The following is a 19,988-nucleotide window of genomic DNA, read 5'->3' as shown; positions in this document are numbered from 1 at the left end:
CTTTCCCACCAGCACTTCTCTTCCTGGGGCTCTGGTGGCATGGACTGCTTGGAGATTCAGTCCACTTTCTGGAAATATTGAGGGATTTGGGATGAAAACAAGCCAAAATACAATTCCAAAAAGTGTCTAAACTCACATGTGTATGCATAAACATAAAAATATATATGCATTTACATACATATATGTGTTGATTGTATAATACCCAATCATATAAAATTTAATATTAATATAGTTTACTAATGCTGAATATATGCATCTACATATATATATAACATATATATACATGTGTGTATATATAAAAATATGTAGATTATATAATACCTAGACATATAAAATATAATATTAATTGAGATTTCAAAAAATTTTTGTTTTCTTTTTGTGTTTAGTTTAGTTTTGGTGTTGCTGTTTTGATTTTGGGGGGGTTTGGGTTTGTTTGTTGGTTTGGTTTTGTTTTGTTGTGTTTTTAAATGCATATTCCTTTCCAACCAAAGATTTATGTTTTCAGATAATCTTATTTACAGGGAACCCCCTCAGCAGTGCAGGGTGGGGTAAGTAAGGTCTGGCTGCAGCAGATAATTGCTCTGCCATCAGCGATGGCTCTGGCCCCCATCCAGCGAACAGAAGTGGGTGGGCACAAGGGTCACTGCTTCACGTATGTGATAATCCCGGGGGGGTCTCACAATTCAGTTCCTCGCCGCGTTCGTGTGCATGCATTCCCTCTGCAGAGGCAGCTTTTCTTTCTCTTGGGGTATATTTTTTTATTATCAGCAAAGACAACCAGGAAGAAAAAAATGTTGCATTAAAATTAGAACGGAGAGTCGACTGCTGAAGCGCTTTATTTTTTAGATTTTTTCTGTTGTTGTTTTTAAAGCCTAATTCACCTTAAAGAATCTCAAAATCAGCCTCAAGGGAAAGATTTGTGAATTTTGGTAATGGAAAGCGGTAGCCGCTAGGGCCCAGAGGATATGCAGGGAGGCATTTTCTCTCGCTGGTGCAGCTGAGAGCGAGCGAGAGAGAGCGAGACCTGGAAATGAAAGTAAAGAGATCAGGAGGCACATGGAGGGAGCTGCAGGGGCAGCCGATCCAGAAGCAGAATGCTGCCTTCTATAATTAAATAGCACTTACTATTATTATTACTTCTAGTAATAATACATTAATAATATCTCTAGTAATACAATACCATTTATCAAGGAAAGTTTATGCATAGTGTGGGGGGGGAAACCCGAGGAGAGGTGAGTTCTTCATTTTTATTTTGGGGGGATTATTTTTGTCTTAAATCAATTCTCTGTGTGTTTGTATATGTAGAAAGGGGTGGACTTGAGAAACAAGAAATTCTGGATGTTGCTTCATTAGAAAGTAAAGGATTCAGATAGTAACTGCATAGATGAAATGTTGTGTAATTGGAAATGTTAAAAAATGTGATGAAAAATAATACGGGTGAGATTTTGAAGCTAAACCGTCTTCCGCCAAAAATGTGGGGTTTGCAAAAAAAAAAAAAAAATTGTCAAAGATCCTAATCCCACCCCCTGGAAAAAAATGTGGTAGTCTAAAATTGCATAGCTAGGGGGAAAGACCCTGGGTTTACGTGGAAAACTCAGTATTAATCGCGTTTTTGCCTGTTTGTGTTTAGTCCGTTCGGGATGTGTATTCTGGTCTGTATTTAGGCTGCAGTTTCCCCCTCTTGTTTTATCCAAACCCCATGAAACGGCAGAGAAATTATTTGGAATTGCTTTTTAGATAGACCTTCCGTAGGGTCTTCTAAAGTTTATCAAATAAGAAGACTGTGGTTTTTTGCGTTTTTGGGTTGTGTTTTGTTTTGGTTTTAATTCTTTAATGTTTTAGACAGTTTCCGGGTGGCAGGGGACGTTATGTGGGTTTTTTTGGTGGTTTTTTTGTTTGTTTGTTTGTTTTGTTTTGTTTTTCCTTTTTTTTCTTTTTTTCCTCTTAAAGCCGTCTCTCAGACTCTTGGAGATGCGTGATTTTTATTTAAGCGGATGGGGGATGGGGAAGGAGGAAGAGTATGTTTTGGTTTGTTTTTCTTTTCCCGGGGAAGCCTGGATGTCTCTTGCCGTGGGAGACCCCTCCCAGCAGGGCCGCGGTGTTGGGAGTGTCGGGGTGCTGGCGTTCGGCAGAGTCGCGGGGGTGCGGGAGGCGCCGCCGGCCCCTCTCCGCTCCAGCGGCCGAGTTGGCGCCTCTCCCAGCAGCGGCCTCTACGCAAGGCCGGGGACCGGCGGCCTAGTGCTGGCAGCGGGGGGGAGGAAGCGAGAGAGGGTTCCCGCGCCATCCGTCTGGGAACCAGCCCCCGGATTTAGTTTTTCAAATGAGGCACGGGAATGCGAGCTGGGTGGACAGAAACCCAAGAGCAAGTGGCTTAGGGATAGGCAGCATCACCCCACAGCTCTCTCCTTGCTCCTTGGCTGTGCTGCAGTGGGGGCAGGAGGAGAAGTGGCCTGTGGTACATGAAGGTGTTATGTGTAGAACACAAGGCTGAAGGGACTGGAAAATGAGGTAATGGGGGCTGATGTGGTCAATTGAGGCTTTAGCCCCCACCACCATCCCCCTCTCAGGGAAACTTAAGAGTCACTGCTTTTATTTTCAGTGGGGGGTGAGCTGGTTGTTGCTACCTTGCTCTGCATTCACTGGGTGCAGTGAATATTGCTGGGTGCAGCTGGTGGCACCCCAATGACGCCAATGCTGCAAAGCAGGAGTGGTGCTAGTGGGGTGCTGGCATGTGAGATGGTGGCCATGAAAGTTCCTTGGGGCAGCCGGTGCTAGGAGGGACAGAGGAGTCAGCTCTGGTGGGCACAACATAGCGGTGGGGAATCCAAGAGCGGTTTACTGTGAGAAGCAGTGAAACCCAGGGAGTGGGGCATGGCAGAAAGCAGCTGCAGGAGTAAGCAAGAGCCCAGTTTTGTAGTGGGCTCTGCAGTTTGTCCTTTACTTGATGTGTGCCCAGTTAGCTATTCTGCTGCACCACTGAGGTAGCCAAGCAGCAGGCAATGAAAGACTCCCATGTTTCAGACCAGTGTATCCTGGAGCCTTTTTCCTGGGGAGCTCCAGTCTCAGCTCTACAATCTGCCACTTGCAGCTGAGTGTACTAATTTCTAGCTGAAATGTTACAGTCAATGCCTGAAATTCAGTCAAGTGTCAGTTCATTGCCATCTCAGAAATACAGTATGGAAAACTTTGCCCAAATTCAGCTCTGGCAGGGTTATGAATAAGAGCTGTGTCCTTGATAAGATAAATTCAAGTCTTTCCGTTCATCTCGTGTTTCTACCATCTACCCATCTAGAGGATATCCACCCAGTTTGTGATTCAGTCACCCAGTTCACTGGCTCATGCTTCCTTCTGAAGGCAAGAAAACCATTTTGCCTGTCTGTAGCATTTTATTCCTGTCTGGCAAATGGTTTGTCATTTATTGACGAACTGTGAATAAAGTTCTCTCTAGATGCTGGACCAGGTAGGATAAATGTCTCTGGATTGAAAGGATAAGAGCTTTGTAGTGGAGATATAACTACTCAGTATTTGAATTTTGCTGGTGATTTGAGTGGACAAGTCTGGACAGAGAGATTTGGTGGGGGAGAGAAAAAGGACACTTAGTGTTTCATAAAATGTTTTCTACTGTGTTTCTAAAAATATTTGAAAGCCCAAGAAAACAAAAGCTAAACAAGCTTTGCACTTAATTATGAAGTAGCTGTGGTATAGTGTGCAGCAGAACTGAAGTGTTGCTCATGTGGGTGGCTCACTCTGTGTTGGGTTTGCTGGTGTAACAAGTGCATGGCTTGGTCTGAATGTTAAATGAAACATGGTGAAGGGGCTGGAACCATGAGGGGAGACAGAAGTGACTGAGTTTGCTGGTGAGGTGGTGGAGGAGGAGGTGTGAGGAGCAAAAAGAGGAGTCTGATGGCAGCCTCCTGCAGTGGTTGGGGCGGGCAGGACAGATCAGATGAGGGGTCTGCCACACATGAAGGAGATTGCTGGTCTGGAGTCATATTGAAGGGGAAAGAAAGGTACTTGTTCCTGAGAGACGTGCAAGAAGTTGTTGGGTAGCAGCACATGGTGAGCGCTTTGAAGGTGTTGCCATGAGAGGATGAGTCTTATGTGCAAAGTCATGACATAAGCTTGGAGGTGTGACAGACCTGTAGCAGAGAAAGCTGGTCACCCACTTGCAGGGAGGGAGGAATGTGTGGCAGCACCAGGGAGCAGCAGTTTAGAGGGGAGATCAGGCCTGTGGTTTATGTTTAAAGAAGGCAGTGGAGGGTTTTGGGTTGAAGAATATTCACTCTGGAAGATGAGAGTAGAACTGCAGAGCATAAACAGCGTGCAGGGCACAGAAGGTTGCCTTTTACCAGGGTTTTGTAGCAAGGATCAAACTGTAGCTGTGTATTGTGGGACCTACAGAGATACAATAGGCTGGTCAGCCATCCAGATGAAGCAAAGGTGGGGATATTCATGCTGGATGCAGTGGCAATAGTGATGAGGAGAGGAAAAAACAGAAGGGGAGCTTTGGGATGCAAGAAGAGTTGGGTAGCTCTAGGAAGGAGACATTCTGTAGCCATGCCCAGTAGTCCTTTGGCTGCACTTCAGGTTTGGGTCAGTAGTGTTTGAATGCCCTTCTCTCTGGGCAAGGAACAGTAATCAGTTCTCACTGTAACACAGACTCACATCCTGCTGTGTAGGATGTTTTAGCAGCAGGGTCAGGGTAGCTGTGAGAACAGGTACTGATCTCTTCTTCACTCCTTGCAGAGTGTTTTAAAGGCTGAGCTCAGAAACAGAAGTAGACAATGTGTATCAGAAGCTTTTCGAGGTGGTGATTTGTTTTGTGGATATACACAGTTGTAAAGGTGTGCCATGGCATTTTTGGAATGCTGCCATTGACTTGATGATGACCAGCCAGTGTTCAACTGCCCTCCCCACAGTCACCAATAATCTCCCTTTTCATCAGATCTGTGGGCTTCACTTCCCTGACTTTTGTTCCCTCAAATATGACTCAGGGAGCAGCAAGAGCAGGGCTGCACCTCCAGGCAGGGCAAGCAAGTAGCTGAAGGTGATGGCAGCCACCAGCAATGCCTTCATAGGGTACAGTCCCACCACATGTGAACAGTGTAGGCCACTGCCAGAACTAGATGCCAATAGGAGTGGTCCATCAACAGTCCCAGAGAAGATGAAGTGGTGAATCTGGTCCAGGTCTACCCAGCGAGTCCAGTGGTAGGAGATGATGCCAGAGACAGGACTGGAGACAAGCTGCCTGCAGTGGATGTCTAAGGCTTGTCCCAGAGATAGAACTGAGGACAAGTTCACCTACAGTATAGCTCGGACAAGGCAGGACCTGGACCTCTGCTGAAATGGAGCTCCTAGACTATGGACAGAGGGGCATAGGTGGGGGTCCAAGGTGAGGCTGTTCGGAGTGCTTCAAGAGTTTTAGTGTATTCAGCTAGAAATTCTTCCTTCCTCCCTTTGCTCTCCACATGAGCCTTTGGGAGGGTCCACTTGACTCTTTTGCCTCCTCTTCTCCCCCACAGTTTCTCTCTTGTCATTTCCTGTGGAGGCCCTTTCCTCACTCTTGTCTCTGATGGCCCTCACAGTTTCTTACAGTGATCTGGGGTGGCTCTGTCCTCTTTCATGTCTTTCACTGCTGCCTTTGTGGAAATGGTTCCTATCACTCCTCTTCTGCTTCTCTGTTCTCTCTTACTTTCTCTGTCTTTGCAGAATTTCACACAGGGAGAAAAATAAAATTAATTACCCCTCTCCCCTTGTCTACCTCACCGGCCTGTCTCCCTGTATGGTTAGTGATCATATTAATCTCACAATCTCCTTGTTAAATTTCCTTCTTTCTTCCTGATTGCTCATTATCCAGGCTATTCATGAATCAATGCAGGCCTTCTGTTGATGTTGTACTGAAGTATATCAGCTCTTCTCCATCACTTCTGTTTAAAAGCCTTTGTAGAGATGCTAATCATCCCTCACCTTGTCTGTTGGCTTTCCCTTTCTTGCTGCACTGCCCATCCTGTTCCAAGTTCAGCTGCTTAAAGTCTCCTACCTGCTGCTTGAACCAGATTGCTTCCAAATTTACTGTCTGATGACTTAGAAACTGCACAGTGTCACTTTCAAGCTCTTGCTTCCTTCTGCTGCCACTTTCTTTCACTCCAGTCTTTGCTGCTTCCCCCAGCTGCTCTTGTTGGTAAAGGGCAGGTTCAATTCTACATTTTGTGTGGGGCAGAGCACAATCAATGAGGGCTTGCTGAGTTGTCAGGATTGATTTTTATGTACCTTAAAGGTCCCTTCAACCTGTTCAGACTGAGTGTGTCATGGATACTGCAAGATATCTTAGAATGATAGGGATGGTCTTAACGTAAAAGGGAGCTGGATGAAAATCCTCTCCAAGCTGTTGTAGTGTAGAGGTGGAGAAATTACTTTAGTATCTTCTCAGAGACAATCCTGTGTTGGGAAGGAACAGGGTCTTCCTCTCCATCTCATTGCAGTGTTTCTGTATTTACTGCCTTTGTCCCCAAGTTCCTATTCCTCAAATGCTGAGTATTATTTGTAGTCACAGCTGGTTGATCTGAAATTTGCTGTCACCAGCAGCTCCGTTTTGCCATAAAGTGCCATCCTTTCTCGCCTTCATTATTCTTTTCTTGTGTGACAGACCTGTGTACATTGGGGAAAGGTCACTGGGGAACCATTCCAAGATTTGCTTCCAAACTGCAGAGGATGGAGTGCAGATAACTCTTGAGCCTTCATAAGGTGCTGCCCACCCCAGTTTAAAGTTCTGCAGGATAGGACTCTGTTCCCTCTCCAAAGAAGTGTTCCCCAGTCTGTGCTGCTCTTGCTTGCTGATTTTCAGTGTGAAATCCCCATTGCATGGATTCAGTGCTGTCTTTTTATGTGGACCACAGCAAGCAATTTCATCTCCTTCCTTTGCATCTCCCTTTGTGCTGTACCTCCATAAACCTTATATAGACAAGGTGTGTTTCATAGGCTGTGCAGTAAACCAGTTTAAATCTGTCCCGGATAAATAGTGGTCAGAATTGTATATCATGGGAGGGTCTAGGCACAAATTCCTGAAATGACTGCCAGTGCAGGCAAAGATGGTGTTGGGTTTCTTCCCTTTCCTAGAAGGCAGTCATGATAACAGTTGGTTCCCATTGCTTTATTTACTGGCAGCCTAAGCAGAGAGCTCAAATTGAAGTAATTCCTCTTTGCCCCTGAATCCTGTCAGTGGCATGTGAGAAAAAGCAGATACTTGGTAGCGAGCTGCTTGCCATGCTGTATGTGCAGTGTGGATAAATCATGGGCTTTGCTGTTCAGGGCATCTGGTCTGGAACATTTTGTTAGTAGTAAATTCAGGCACAAACAAAATACTTTGCTGTTTAATTGCCAACAAGACCTAAAATGACTCACTTTGTGTTGTTTCTTTTTCTTCTTCCTCCACAGCAACCATAATGGAGAGGCAGAAGAGAAAACAAGAAATAGAGAAAGGACTTCAGTTCATTCAGTAAGTGGACAACCTCAGTGTTCCCTGTGCATTTGGAGGTGGTCATCTTTCTGTTGAGGATTGCAGGAGCTGTGTTTTTCCTATTCACTGCTTTGGGTTTTCTGCATGGGAAAGAGATACTGTCCTGAGGATTTTGATTGTGATTTTTTTTCAGGGTATTTCTTGTCCTGTTAGAGCTCCCTAAGCTTAAAATTCTGTCATTTTCATTTCCTTTGGTTTTGCCCTCCACAGCAGTTTCAGGATTATCTTTACAGCCAGCATAATGCTAATAGTACTTGGACCTTCTACATCATCTTCAGCATGAAGATCTCAAAGTGCTCTCTAAGCAAGGTTATCCCACCTTTGTTAGGAAGGGAGATAGTGTTTCAATTCTGTAGGTGGGGAAACAAGGTACATAACTTGTTAGGCGCCCCATATGGTGCCTATAGGAAAAATAGATAACCTGGGTTCTTTTACAGCTGCCAACCTGTAATGTAGATGTCTCAGATCACTCTTCTATGAATATTATGTGCCCTTGTAGAGCTTGAGGTGGTTGCTTATGTAGTAGTTACAAATCCTAGTACTTCCTTATAAGATACAGTAGTATTTCTCCCTCCAATGTTTGACTGAGCAGAGGCCTCAAACTCAGGTCCAGGTTCCATGGTGAGTAAGGAAGTAGTAAGATTGTAATCAGATTGGTTTGTGGTTTTTTAAGTTCTACTTTGTGTCCTGCAATTATTATGCCTGAAATCTGTGCTTCTACAGTAGGAAACCCCCTAGATCTTCTATGTTACATATTTATATCCTGTAACATGCCCATGATATTTTCATCTTGGTCTGAGACTAAAATAGGGCTGATAGCTCAGTTTTGGAGAGGTAATTGTGACATTTATATTGGTAGCACTTATAAAAATGCACAAGGTTCTGGGGAAGAAAATAATTTAGAAATATGAGGTGTAGTTCGTGCATCTGGGGCATATCTTGCACTCTGAACCAGGAGCACTGCCTTATGTTGGTTTGTTTTGATGCGAAAGAAGGGAGTCCAAATACGTAAGCATCATGAATATTTCTTACAAAGCCATTACATTTCCTGTAGTTAGTTTTAAGGAGTGATTAGAGGAAATCTAAAAAACGTTTATTCTGTAACCAGTAAGATCATGTATTTACGGTAGGTGAGAAAAGCTATGAAAGGTGCTGAGGATTCCTCTAGAGCCTATTGATTTGTCCTTGAAGAGAAACAATAAATATATGTGGACCAAGCCTGGATGAACTGGGTGGTTCAGTTTGAAGAGCAGAACCTTTCTCTTAAGTCTTAGTGCTGTTGTAGGGTAGGTGTTATCCTCACAAGCGCTGCCAGTGTTTGTGGTTCAGCCTTCGCCAAGAAAGTTGGAGTTAAATGAACTGAACTCCTGAACCTGCACTGTTTTCTCCCTTCCTTTTGTGGGGTAGGCCTAAAGGCATATGGCTAAGTTAAGGCAGAGAAAAGTGATTGCATTTATATCTGTATGTCTCTGGTCTCACAAAGAATTTGAAGAGGTCTTGGGGTGCCACTCTAGTGCCTCTCATTAGAGCCAGATGCACATAAAATACACTTGTATTCTTCCTGACAGTCTCTCATGGGACTTTATTAAAGATAGTTTTTTTAGGTGACTGTCAGAAGGCACATTACAGAGGATTGTGTATGCACAGAAAAGAAATGAGAATAAGACTCCTCTAGTCTCAAGTCCCTCTTAGACGTGACCATTGCTTGACACCACTGTGAGTGTCACTGAGCATATTGCTCCCTAACTGGGTTCTCTTTGCCTCAGCTGCCTTTGCAGTGATAAAATGTTCAGTAACTTACTGAGATCACCAGCACAGGACCAGAAAAAGGATCTCTTCATCAGACAAAAGCCCTTGTTTGCATGGATGCCTGTTTCATGAGTATTTTCTTTTCTTTTTCTTCAGGTCCACATTACCCCTAAGCCAAGAAGATTATGAGGTAATGGAGATTTTGTTTGTTAAAGCTGGGAGCCCCCTGGTTAGCAAGATTTGTTCTGTTGCACAGCCATTAGTTTACATGCCAGAAGTGAAGAATGTGGGATGGTCTGTCACAATTTGCCTGTGACTTAAAGTTTTAAGGTTCTGATGATGACAGCTTTCAGGGAAAGGAGAAGACACTGAAGCATTCAAGAAGAATGGGAATTTGACTGGATTATTCTCCTCTACCAAAAACCTGATGTTTTACAGGAGAGTAGGGATGTAGGAGTATCTTAGTGGGCAAGCAGTTTGCTAAAAGATACAGAAAGGAATGGGAAATTGGGAAATCTTCTGTCTCTGAATATCCACTTGAGTCTATCTGTTCTCTCCCTGCTGCCCAGGCCTTTTTGCAGAAGCTGGTGAGAAACTTGTTTGCAGAGGGCAATGATTTGTTCCGAGAGAAGGATTTCAAGCTTTCCCTGGTCCAGTATGTAGAAGGGCTGAATGTGGCGGATTATGCAGCCTCTGACGAGGTGACCATCCCAAAGGAACTCCTCTGCAAGCTCCATGTCAACCGAGCTGCCTGCTACTTTGCCATGGTGAGCACTTTCCCAAGTCATCCCCAGGAGCCAGGGTTGCAGTGCTGTGCAGTTGGAAAAGATGTCATGAGGCATTTCAGCTGGTTTTGTCCACTCCCTGTTCAAACACTGGAGGAGACAACAACACACAGAAAAGTCTGCAATTGCAGAAAAGTCTGCAATCTCCTCACAATTGCACTGTGTCTTGCAAGACCAGAGGAAGGATGTGAGAAGAGGGGGCCAGGCCTAAGGTACTGAAAATGCAGTTCTGCTCTTCAGTGGTGAGGAGTTAGAATCATCCAGTGTCTTCCAGTGTTGAGCAGGAATACTGTTTATTGCTCTGGAGGCTCTTGCCTCCTCCTTTTAGACACTGGAAGACAGTAGGAAGGCTTTGGGTCTTGAAGGAACTTGAAGCATACACATGGAAAAGGATTCTGAAATACCCAGGCATTAAAAGGCTGCATGCTTCCATTTTATTAAGGCATGTAACAGCTTTCCTTTATGGCACAACCCCAGAGCCGGCCCATCCTGTTTGTAAGGACACTGAGCCCCCTGAAAATTAGCAAGCAGTCACATAATTAAAGACTTTCAACATGCTCAGGGTAGAAGGAGAGATAATATAAGGTTGCTCAAGCAGCCTTAGTTCTGTCATTTCTTGACTTTGAAGTGTTTTGAGTTTTGCAAGATTTAACAAAATGTTCTGTTAATGTAGATGTGTTTGCACGCTGGTCTGTGCATGAGTAACATGTACTTCCACCTGCTGCTTGTATTCCTGTTTTCTGCTGAGAGATAGAACATTTGCATACACAGAGAAGGACAAGTTAGCCTGCTATGCCTCAGCTGACTCCAGGTGGTCTGTTCCATGCAGGGGTTGTATGAGAAGGCGTTGGAAGACAGCGAGAAGGCTTTAAGTCTCGACAAGGAGAACATCCGAGCGCTATTCCGGAAGGCCCGTTCCTTAAATGAACTTGGAAGACACAAAGAAGCGTATGAGTGCAACAGCCGATGCTTGCTGTCCCTTCCACATGTAAGTTTTTGACATGCAACTCATCTTGGTTTTTGTGGCTCACAGCCTTCCTCTCCTTAACATGCTTAGTGTGAGGCCAGAGGATAGTGGAAGAGAAATTTTGTCTGTTCCCAAGAACATGCTTATGCCCAGAAATTCTGTCGCTGTGACTCAAAGATGTTTGTCCTCACAGTTTCTTCAGGCCAAGTCACCTCTTACAGATAGTGCCAGCCAGGGACACCAGTTAGTGACTGCAGGTTCATGGTCTGTTTGTGAAGAACAAACCCCTACTCTAGCAAAGATGAACTAAAGCAATGAGAATGTTTTAATTGGCTGCATTTTTATCTCTAATGGAAGTGACTAGGAGCATGGGATAAATGGGAACTGGAGCTCTGAAAGAAAAACATATATGGTTTTCCTGTGTTGGATACAAATGTCTCACATTTCACTTCCTGATTGCTAAGACAAAGTGATCAAGCTTTTTATTTCTTGAGGAATATGCAAAGGTGTCCTTGACATCACATGGCATAGGTATTTTTGTGTTCCAGGGTGTGTAAATTTTTGCATGTGGAGAGGACTATCTGCATATACTAGGAACTAAGTATTTTCCTGATAGTGCTTTTGAGCATCCTCTTAGGCCAAATATTGATCTGGAAAGCAAACTGTGATTGCATGGATTCAGGTAAACACTTTGCTGATTTTGGTTCTGATCCATCACAGTAATATTATTACAAGAAAATTGCATCCACCTCAGCAGGAGAAGTTAGCTTTCCTTTATATTACTGTTATAGAAGCAATCTTTGAAAGCCTTGATAGCAGTTAGTTATTCCTTTTGTATAGCTTGTAAATTCTAGCTTCTTTGACTTGGCAGAACAGGGTGACCAAAACACATTAAAGTTAACATGTTTGGGGAGTCCCAATGAACTGTTTTATAAACAAACCCTTTGACTGACAAAAGCATCTAATGTAGGTGTTCTTGTAAAGCTATATGTGGCTATATTTTACATTGTAGTTTAGCCACTTGATTTAATTTATATTTTAACTATATAGTTATGTTTACATAGCTGCCATTTTTTTATTATCATTATTTTATCAAACTTCTCTGTGCCAGGAAAATTCAGCCTAAAGCACCATATTGAGTGATCTGTGTTTCCTATTCTAAACAATTCAGCCTTGTAAATTAACATACCCCATTGTCTTATTGCCTGCTTAACAGAAATCAGAAGCCTTCTCTGCATCAAAGGCAATTCATGCTATCCATCATTTCACTCTTCTTTCCATTACTCTCTGGAGGACACGGATACTTCCATCTTCGCATTGCTGTAATTGCTGAGAACTTCGTTGTGGTCAGAACAGACCCTGTCTTAAAACTTCTGATGATAAAGGATGTGCCACTCACTTAGCTCACTGTCTATCAGCATTAACTTATGTCTGGGTGCAGATACTCAGTGCTGCTAGTTTGCAGAAGTTCTCAGTATGGTGAAGTTAATACTGGTACGCTTGGGTGCTTTACTGTACGCATCGGGTGCTTTAGAAGAAGAAATGGACAAGCTAGATTTTGTTTTCACTGGGTTCAGTGAAGATGGTGCCAAGACTAATGTTGAGGGTGTGGGGGAACACAATCAAAAAATGGCACTCCATATTGAAGGGAAAAGTTACTGACATGGTGGACTGGAAGAACCAGAGGCTTCTCAGCTGTTCTAAGGGAAAGGACTCAACCTGCAAGGAGAAGGAGATTGGAAAGACCAGCATGGCAAGTAGAGAGAAGAGGGCAAGCTTCAAGGTTAGACATGAGGGGGGAAATGTTAGAAGATTAAGGAGGCCTATCACGACAGATTGGGCAGATAGATACTTTTTTTTTTTGAAAAAACTGTTGAAGTACTCTGAAATTTTTGCAAACAGGGAGAGAGAGGAAAACAGAAGGAAACAGTTGCTGGTGATACATAAATGTAGAAGACTGTGGCAGGTTGTTATTCTGGGCAGGAAGCCCATAGTGGTGTGTGAGTGGGCATGGACACTGGGCAGGGAGGATGGTAAAATGCCACACAATGGGGAAAGCAGAAGATTTGCTTGACTAAGCTGAGGCAGTTTAGCTGGAGCTGGAGACAGTCAAAATGCCTTCTAGCTAGTAGGTTGAAAACTGAGACTTGGTTTCAGCTTTAAAAACAAACAAGCAAAACAGGCTAGTGGGTACTGTCTGCATATCAAAACTGATGATTAACTCTGCAGCTGGCAGAGAGGGAAGACATGCAGTCTCCTTCCCAGGCATGGAGACCTTGCAGAAGCTGTATCAGCAGCCAGCCTTGGCAGCTCCTTCAGCCAACTTGCCTGCAGGACTCCTGAACCCTGTTTTTGCAAAGTGGATGCTTTGTTGGAAGCAGATACTTGATTGTGATTTTCTGCAGCATTGAATGAGTGTAGGGCAAAACTCCTGGTGCAACTGCAACATCTTGGCAGGACTAAATTACAAGAATGCTGAAGTCTGTGTGGACTCTCCTGGGGCTGTTCTGGAAATTATCTATCTGCTGCTGTCTGAAATTGAGGCTTGGTGCAGCCCAATGTGCATAACTGCATTCCTCTTTATTTCATTCTGTGTGCCACAAAGGCAAAACTGAAAGTGTCCCATCAATGGTTTTGTCCCCAGGATGAAAGTGTCACACAACTGGGACAGGAGCTTGCCCAGAAGCTGGGACTGAGGGTTCGAAAAGCATACAAAAGACCTCAGGTATGACTTATTTTGTCTTAGAGGCTATCCTTTGCTCGTACAAATTTACTTTTGCAGAAGTGGTAGGTGCTGCTCTGCAGTTACAGACATGTGTACACAACCCTGCAAACTCTAGCAGGCTTCTTGCAACCCTCCTTGTCCTGACCCCCTGACTCACTTTGCCTTGATCTATTTGTAACCCCAGTGCTGCTCTGTGTCTACTGCCGGAATGTTTTCTGAGCCCTCAGCTGGTGCTGCAGGAGAAACTTCGGACGTAGTAGATGCCTATTGTGTTTTTTGCAGGAGAGGAACACCTGATCCCAAAGCAGGCTTTGCATCACAATCCTCTCCTGTTATGAGAAGGATGGGATCCTCTGCTGCACTGGAGGCATGACTGGTTTTGTAGTGCAGTGGATCATGAAGGGTTCCTGCCCCATTTCTAGGCATACACTTCTTTGTGCTGGGGGAAAGGCTTGGCTTTGGGAGAACAATGGGTACACACCTGGTCAGAAGCTAATTTGACACCAGTGGCTGGATCCATAACTTGGTTCTACAAGGACGTGCTGTAGGTGATTAAATGTATACCCTGGAATGGAGCTAGAGGGCGTTAGGCCACTGCTAGCCATAAAGCTGCTCTCCCATAAAGCTGCCCTCCCATAAAACTGCCTTGGTCGCAGATTTTGTTCTCAGGAACAGAGAACATGAGCTAGTAGTGGAAGCTGACGTTTGCATTTGCATCCTCGGCCCCAAGCACGGGGGTGTGTTAAACAAACAGCATGTTCCACCTGCAGAGGGGCACCTCTGTAGCATGAGGTGGAGTGATCGGTAGGAATCTGGTTTGCAGAGAGCTTTTAGGGTAAACCTGTCTGTAACATGTTAATCCTCTCCCCAACAAACTTCATGTGTGATTTGCCTACCCTGAGAAAACTCCTTGATCTCATAGCAGCTTTCCACCCTCCAAAATGTTTCTGTCTCAAAGAAAGGGAGGCTTATGTGGAAATACTTTTTGTAGCTGTTCACTGTGTTGGCCTTGCGTTTTTGCTGCTGTCATGTTACTCAGCTGAGATGGGCTTAAACCACCTGTATGTTAGAAATACAAAAATTAAACATTCCAGAATGCTTTTTATTATTTGAAATTCTGTGATTGGTACTTTGTTAACACTTTGCAATCTTTTGTGTTGAGTTCCAGCTTTCACTCCAGTGTGGTAATGCCTTCCCAAAGTAATAATTTCTTAAGGAAAAGCAAACCCATCTGTTTCTCAGGGAAGTTTTTTGCCTCCTGGTTATGGGTCGGATGTTCTGACGTGTACGGAACAATTAAATGTTCCTTTTCAGTGTTGACAAACATGTACTTTTGTGTCACAGTGGGGTAACCTTTTGGGGTGGCTTTATTTTTGGGCAGTGCTTGGAAGGAAACCATACTGTAACCCAGCTTTACCTAGTTCATGAGCATTCATGGGCTGAATTCTGCTCTCAGATCTCTCTCTTCCTTGCAGCAGGAATTGGAAACATTCTCACTACTCAGTAATGGCACGTCAATCAATTCATCAAACCAGGTAGAGTTTCCATCCTGTGATTGTTACTGTTTGTGGACTGTGCTACTAGAATGCTTTAAAGTTTTATTTACATGCAAATTTATAACTGTCTTTTAAGTTTGAACTGTTTTAATTAGTGTTTTTTGCTCTTAAGGGATATTGCCAAGAAATTAATTTCTTTGAAAACATTTCTACTGACAAAATTTTTTATGTTGGTAATTAGATCACCAAAGATGGTTATTTTTCTTAGTTATTGTGAATGTTTGCTATCTCTCGCATTTTAAATAAATTTTTGTTTTCAAGTTTTGCATATCTAACAACAATGCTAAGTAAAAGTCAGAAAGTGCAACTGCAGAAGAAACATACAAAATGAAATCCTGTGGTGCACTGAGTAAGGTACATACACAGTTTATGTATTGTTTGTATTGTCCTGGGAGACCCCGCTGGGCAGGGCAGTGTAGAAATACTAAGGTAAAATATAGGAAATTGCTGGTTTCCTTGTTCTACCACTGGGCAAAAAAAAGTCCCAACAAACAAGCACTTGCTGTTTCTACAGGCTGTTTGGTATTTCACAATGCTCCTTAAAGCAAATAAACAATAAAACTATAAACATTATAATTTTGTACAGCAGTACAAAAGCAGTACAAAAGTACAAATCACAAAACAGTGAGTTACCTCTCACTGTTCAGTGATTTGGCTTCACATCTTTCTAGGAAGGCCAGTCAACTTTATTTAATAGTTGTGCCTAGTTTTTAATTTCAAAATCTTTTCCTTTTATAAAAATTGAAAATAGTGCAAATCCACTGTAGTAGATGCAATATTACAAGACAAATGCTTTACCTGTGCCTTTTTAAGCTTAATCTGAAGGCACATGTACTTACCTCTATTTATGTTTCTGTAAAATATGGACTCAATTTATTCCTTGCCTTGAGCTCCAAGTCAGCAGTTGTCTTGGCAGGAACATTTTCCTGTTTTGAATTTGCTGTAGAAGTTTGTGGTTGTTAGATTGCAAAATATGTGAACTAAGAAAAGGAACGTTGTGTAAGATCAGGCTAATCAGATCTCCCATGCAGTGGGCTGACCAATTGATGTGTCCTGGGACTTGGGACACAGTGTTCTCATCCACACATGAAATACCCTATTCTATGTATGGAGTTGCTCACATGGTTGGATATTGTGCAGAAATGGTTTTCCTTTGTAGCAAAAGGATTTGTCGGCTGCTGAAGGTAAACATGAATAGGTTCCTTGGATCAATGGCCTCCTAAAGTTCATTAGTTTTACTATTACAGCACAGAAAGAGACTATAAAGGAAAAGAAGGGGTCATATACATTTAGGAGTAGTGAAGAGTCCCATATGTGAAGTGTGGATGTCTATTTAAAGATTAACTTCTCGCAATATTTGTCGTCTCCCTTTTCCTACGTCTCTTTGCAGACTACTTCCAATGGATTGGGCTCAATAGATGACATCGAAACAGGTAAAGATACAGACTTCTCAGACTTTTGTGGCTTCAGTATGGTATGTGACCAGGCTGGCAGGCTTGCGAGGTTCATCACCTGCATTTGTGTCTCTTCTGCACACTCCTAACTTCGGTAACTGGGAGAAGGAAAAAGTGGTGCAAAGCAGGAGTGTTTTTCTTGCAAACCCAGCTTTTTTCCAGGCCCGGTGAGAGATGCATCTAGGAGTTAAAAGGGTCTGCTGAGGTACACAGCTCTCTCCAGTTGTGCTTTCTTGAAGCTGCTCTTGGCAAAGCTTCCGAAATTCTGCTCCAAGGCAAAACAGTCCAGATAAAGTGAAGTTAAGGTTGTTTTGCTCTGAGTGCATATCGTCCTCCAAGACACTGAGGTGGAGGAATTGAAAACAAAGGAGTTTGGAGGGACCCAGGGAGAGCCGAGTTCAGGGCTGGGCACCCAGGAGAAGGAAGACTAAACAGAGTTGCTTTTCTCATGCTGGAAAACAAGTGACCTTAACTCTGCCCCTGCAGAAAGGCTTGCTACCTTGTATCCTGGAGCACTGAACTTCTGCCTCTGAGCACATCAGTCTTTGTTCCTTTGTAAGGTAGTTCTGTGTGCATGAAGGTAAGTGTGAGGACTTACCACCACAAGTAGCAATTGCTTGTTTTATAGAAAGAAACTAATTTCATTATTAGGGTGCTTTGGAAAGCATGTTCTGTGTTATTCTCTGTTGAATGCCAATTTAGTATCTGCTTGCTACATGAGATCATGAGACCAAGTTCTGTGAATTAAGGAGAGTTTTTCACATTATCTTACTGTGCTAAAATTAACTGGACTCCTACTACAGACTAACAAATGAACGCATCCAGTAAGCTCTGTATCTAATCTGGATTTGGTGTAAGAGCAGCATGCCACCTTTACTGCAGATCAGCCAGACAGAGCCTTTACTGCTAGGAAATCTTTGCAAAAGCACTGGAATTATGTTATCCAATTGCCCTGAGAGTGGTGTGCCACCAGGACAACTGGGTGCTGGGTACCCTAAGAGTTTCATATTAGAAGAGTTTTTTTAGTGATTTTTTTTTTTTGTGATTGTTTTGTTCTGTTTTAAAATGCAGACTCTTGAAGCCTTTTCCTCCATGCTTTGCTTGAAGTTATCTTAACTCAGCCCAGTCCTGCAGAGAGATCTAGCTCTGAATGGCCATTGGCCAGCTAATGCACCAGGGAACCACTACTGTTTTGGAGAGCAGAGCTAGAAACAGTGCTTTTAAAAGCTCTGTACTTGCCCCTCGGGGACAGGCAGGTCTATGGCCAGAGAAGCCACCAGCTGGGGGGCTTGGTATGAGAGACTTGGTTCATGGGCATGTATGGACAAGCCTGTGATATTGACATTCTCTGAACAGAAAGAGACATGATTGTTTCTCTCATGATTTTTCCTGGGAAGTTGTGAGATGCAGTGAGAAAGCTCAGAGAAAGGAGAAAACAATTCTTATCTCTATTTGCTGCTCCTGTTGTTTGGCACATGTGGAATGCATTATGGAGATTGTTTACCGAAGAGTGATTTGTTAATTGGACACTGGTGATGGTTGTTTGGATTGATTGGCCAATTGGGTCAAAGCTGTGTCGTGACTGTCTGGAGACAGTCGCAGGTTTTTCTTTAGTATTTTTTTAGTATGATATAATTCTTGTATAGTATAGTATTAATGTAATATAATTTAGCTTAATAAAAGCAATTTATTCAGCCTTCTGCAACATGGAATCAGAATGTGTTATTCCCTGTGCAGGGGGTTGTACTGCTTCGATACAAGCCCCTTGTTGACCTTATAATAATATGTGGGCCTGAGTGTGATGGCAGGGGCAGAAATCAGCAGGTATGGGTGTGCCTGTGAGCTACTCATCAAAGAAAGCTGTTTTATTCTTTTAAGATGGAGCAAACATTAGGGGACTGCAGAGGATGCATGAGCATTCTGTAAGGAGAGTATGTGAGATGTGAGTATCACAGCTGGTGAGTGAGGTCAGCAGATCTGGTGTCCTGAGGAAAGCAGGAATGGGAAAAGAGAGTTAGGGAAAAAGATTGGACAGAGTAGAGTCCAATCTTCCAGGGAGGAAGTACCTGAAGGAATGACAGGGTTTGGGTGGTCAGGGTGAGAGGACTGGACATCTTCCCTCTTCCACTTGCAAGCAGTGGAACCTGTTGATCCCTGCTCTTTTCCTTGCCCTTCTCATGCGCTGAGCAGTGGGGGTCTCATGTTATTGTCTGCCTTTTGGTCATGCATTCAGCGTTTCCGGGTTTGGGGCCTCTTAGGGTGTGTGTGGCTTCTTAGGGTGTGTGGGGGCCTTTTTTCTTTGCTTCCCAGTCTGAGTGGAAAATGCAGGGCCTCATTCATTCCTCAGAGAAGGTCTGAACTACTGGATCCTTTGGGGCCCTGTCATTGTGCATCCTTTTGCTCCCCACTGCACGTGTCCCCATCCCTTCCAGCATGTTCTGAACTTCTTGTTGGCCTCTGTAGGGATCTTGACAGTACTCCAGATTTAAACATCTGAAAAATGGGAAGGCACAAGCCATCCCTTTGTGCTGCAGGGAATCTGGCCAAGCTTCCAGCCATGAGAAAAGCTGGATAGCTGGCTCCCTGGTGGCTGGGGGTTCTGCACCAAAGGGAGATGAGATGAGATGATGAGATAAGTCATTGCAAAGGGGGCATGGGGTTGGAGCCAAGACTGATTGGTGGGGCAGCTGTAAAACTAAGGACATGCACAGCCTGTGGGAAATGCATTCAGTTGCACACCGAAATCCTGTGTTGGATCCCATAAGGTACAACATTGTGTTTGCCTTCAATGGTATGCTTGAGGATGTGGAGAGAGACCTGTGTCTGTTCCTTGCCACTTCCCCTGCTATTGTCTTTCCTTCCAAACTTTGCTTTGCTTTTATAGCCTTACTCTGTTGCAGTTACAGTGCAGCCAATAGGATGTCAATGGAGAAGGCAGCATCTTTGTCTTATTTATTTTCTTTAATTCCAGGACATCTGCACAGGGGCAGAATTAAGGTAGTTTGAGTGCTTGGTTTGAGAACTGCAAATGTAACGCTGCATTTTTCAAATTTCTAATATTTGAACTTCTTTTTAACCTTTAATTTTTTTGAGAATAAAATGATCTTCTGTGAAGAACATGTGCTTGCAACCTTAACTTCACTTAACAGAGGTTTATATTGCATGATGGGAACATCTTACTACTTCAGTAATGTACTGGAGGGGGAAGAAACCTTAGGGAAAACCACTGCCTCTTT

At 43.5% G+C, this 19,988-nt stretch overlaps 1 protein-coding gene across 12 annotated transcripts in view; it reads left to right on the top strand.

Moving 5' to 3' along the window:
• Window positions 1-529: 529 nt before the first annotated feature.
• ZC3H7B (zinc finger CCCH-type containing 7B) overlaps window positions 530-19,988 on the top strand; it is a 47,398-nt gene continuing 27,939 nt past the window's right edge. For 4 of the 12 annotated variants that reach the window (XM_053979093.1, XM_053979084.1, XM_053979091.1 and 1 more), the window contains exons 1-8: window positions 665-748; window positions 7,435-7,495; window positions 9,422-9,455; window positions 9,835-10,032; window positions 10,880-11,038; window positions 13,662-13,742; window positions 15,218-15,277; window positions 16,689-16,731. In XM_053979093.1, coding sequence (XP_053835068.1) covers window positions 709-748; window positions 7,435-7,495; window positions 9,422-9,455; window positions 9,835-10,032; window positions 10,880-11,038; window positions 13,662-13,742; window positions 15,218-15,277; window positions 16,689-16,731 — 676 coding nt within the window. In that variant the 5' untranslated portion in view covers window positions 665-708. The other 8 variants (XM_053979094.1, XM_053979083.1, XM_053979086.1 and 5 more) reach the window with 7 other exon arrangements.

The sequence above is a fragment of the Vidua macroura genome, chromosome 5, assembly GCF_024509145.1.
Source record: "Vidua macroura isolate BioBank_ID:100142 chromosome 5, ASM2450914v1, whole genome shotgun sequence".
Taxonomy (NCBI): domain Eukaryota; kingdom Metazoa; phylum Chordata; class Aves; order Passeriformes; family Viduidae; genus Vidua; species Vidua macroura.
The sequence above is the reverse complement of the archived record's forward strand: the minus strand, read 5'-3'. Positions and strand labels throughout refer to the sequence as shown.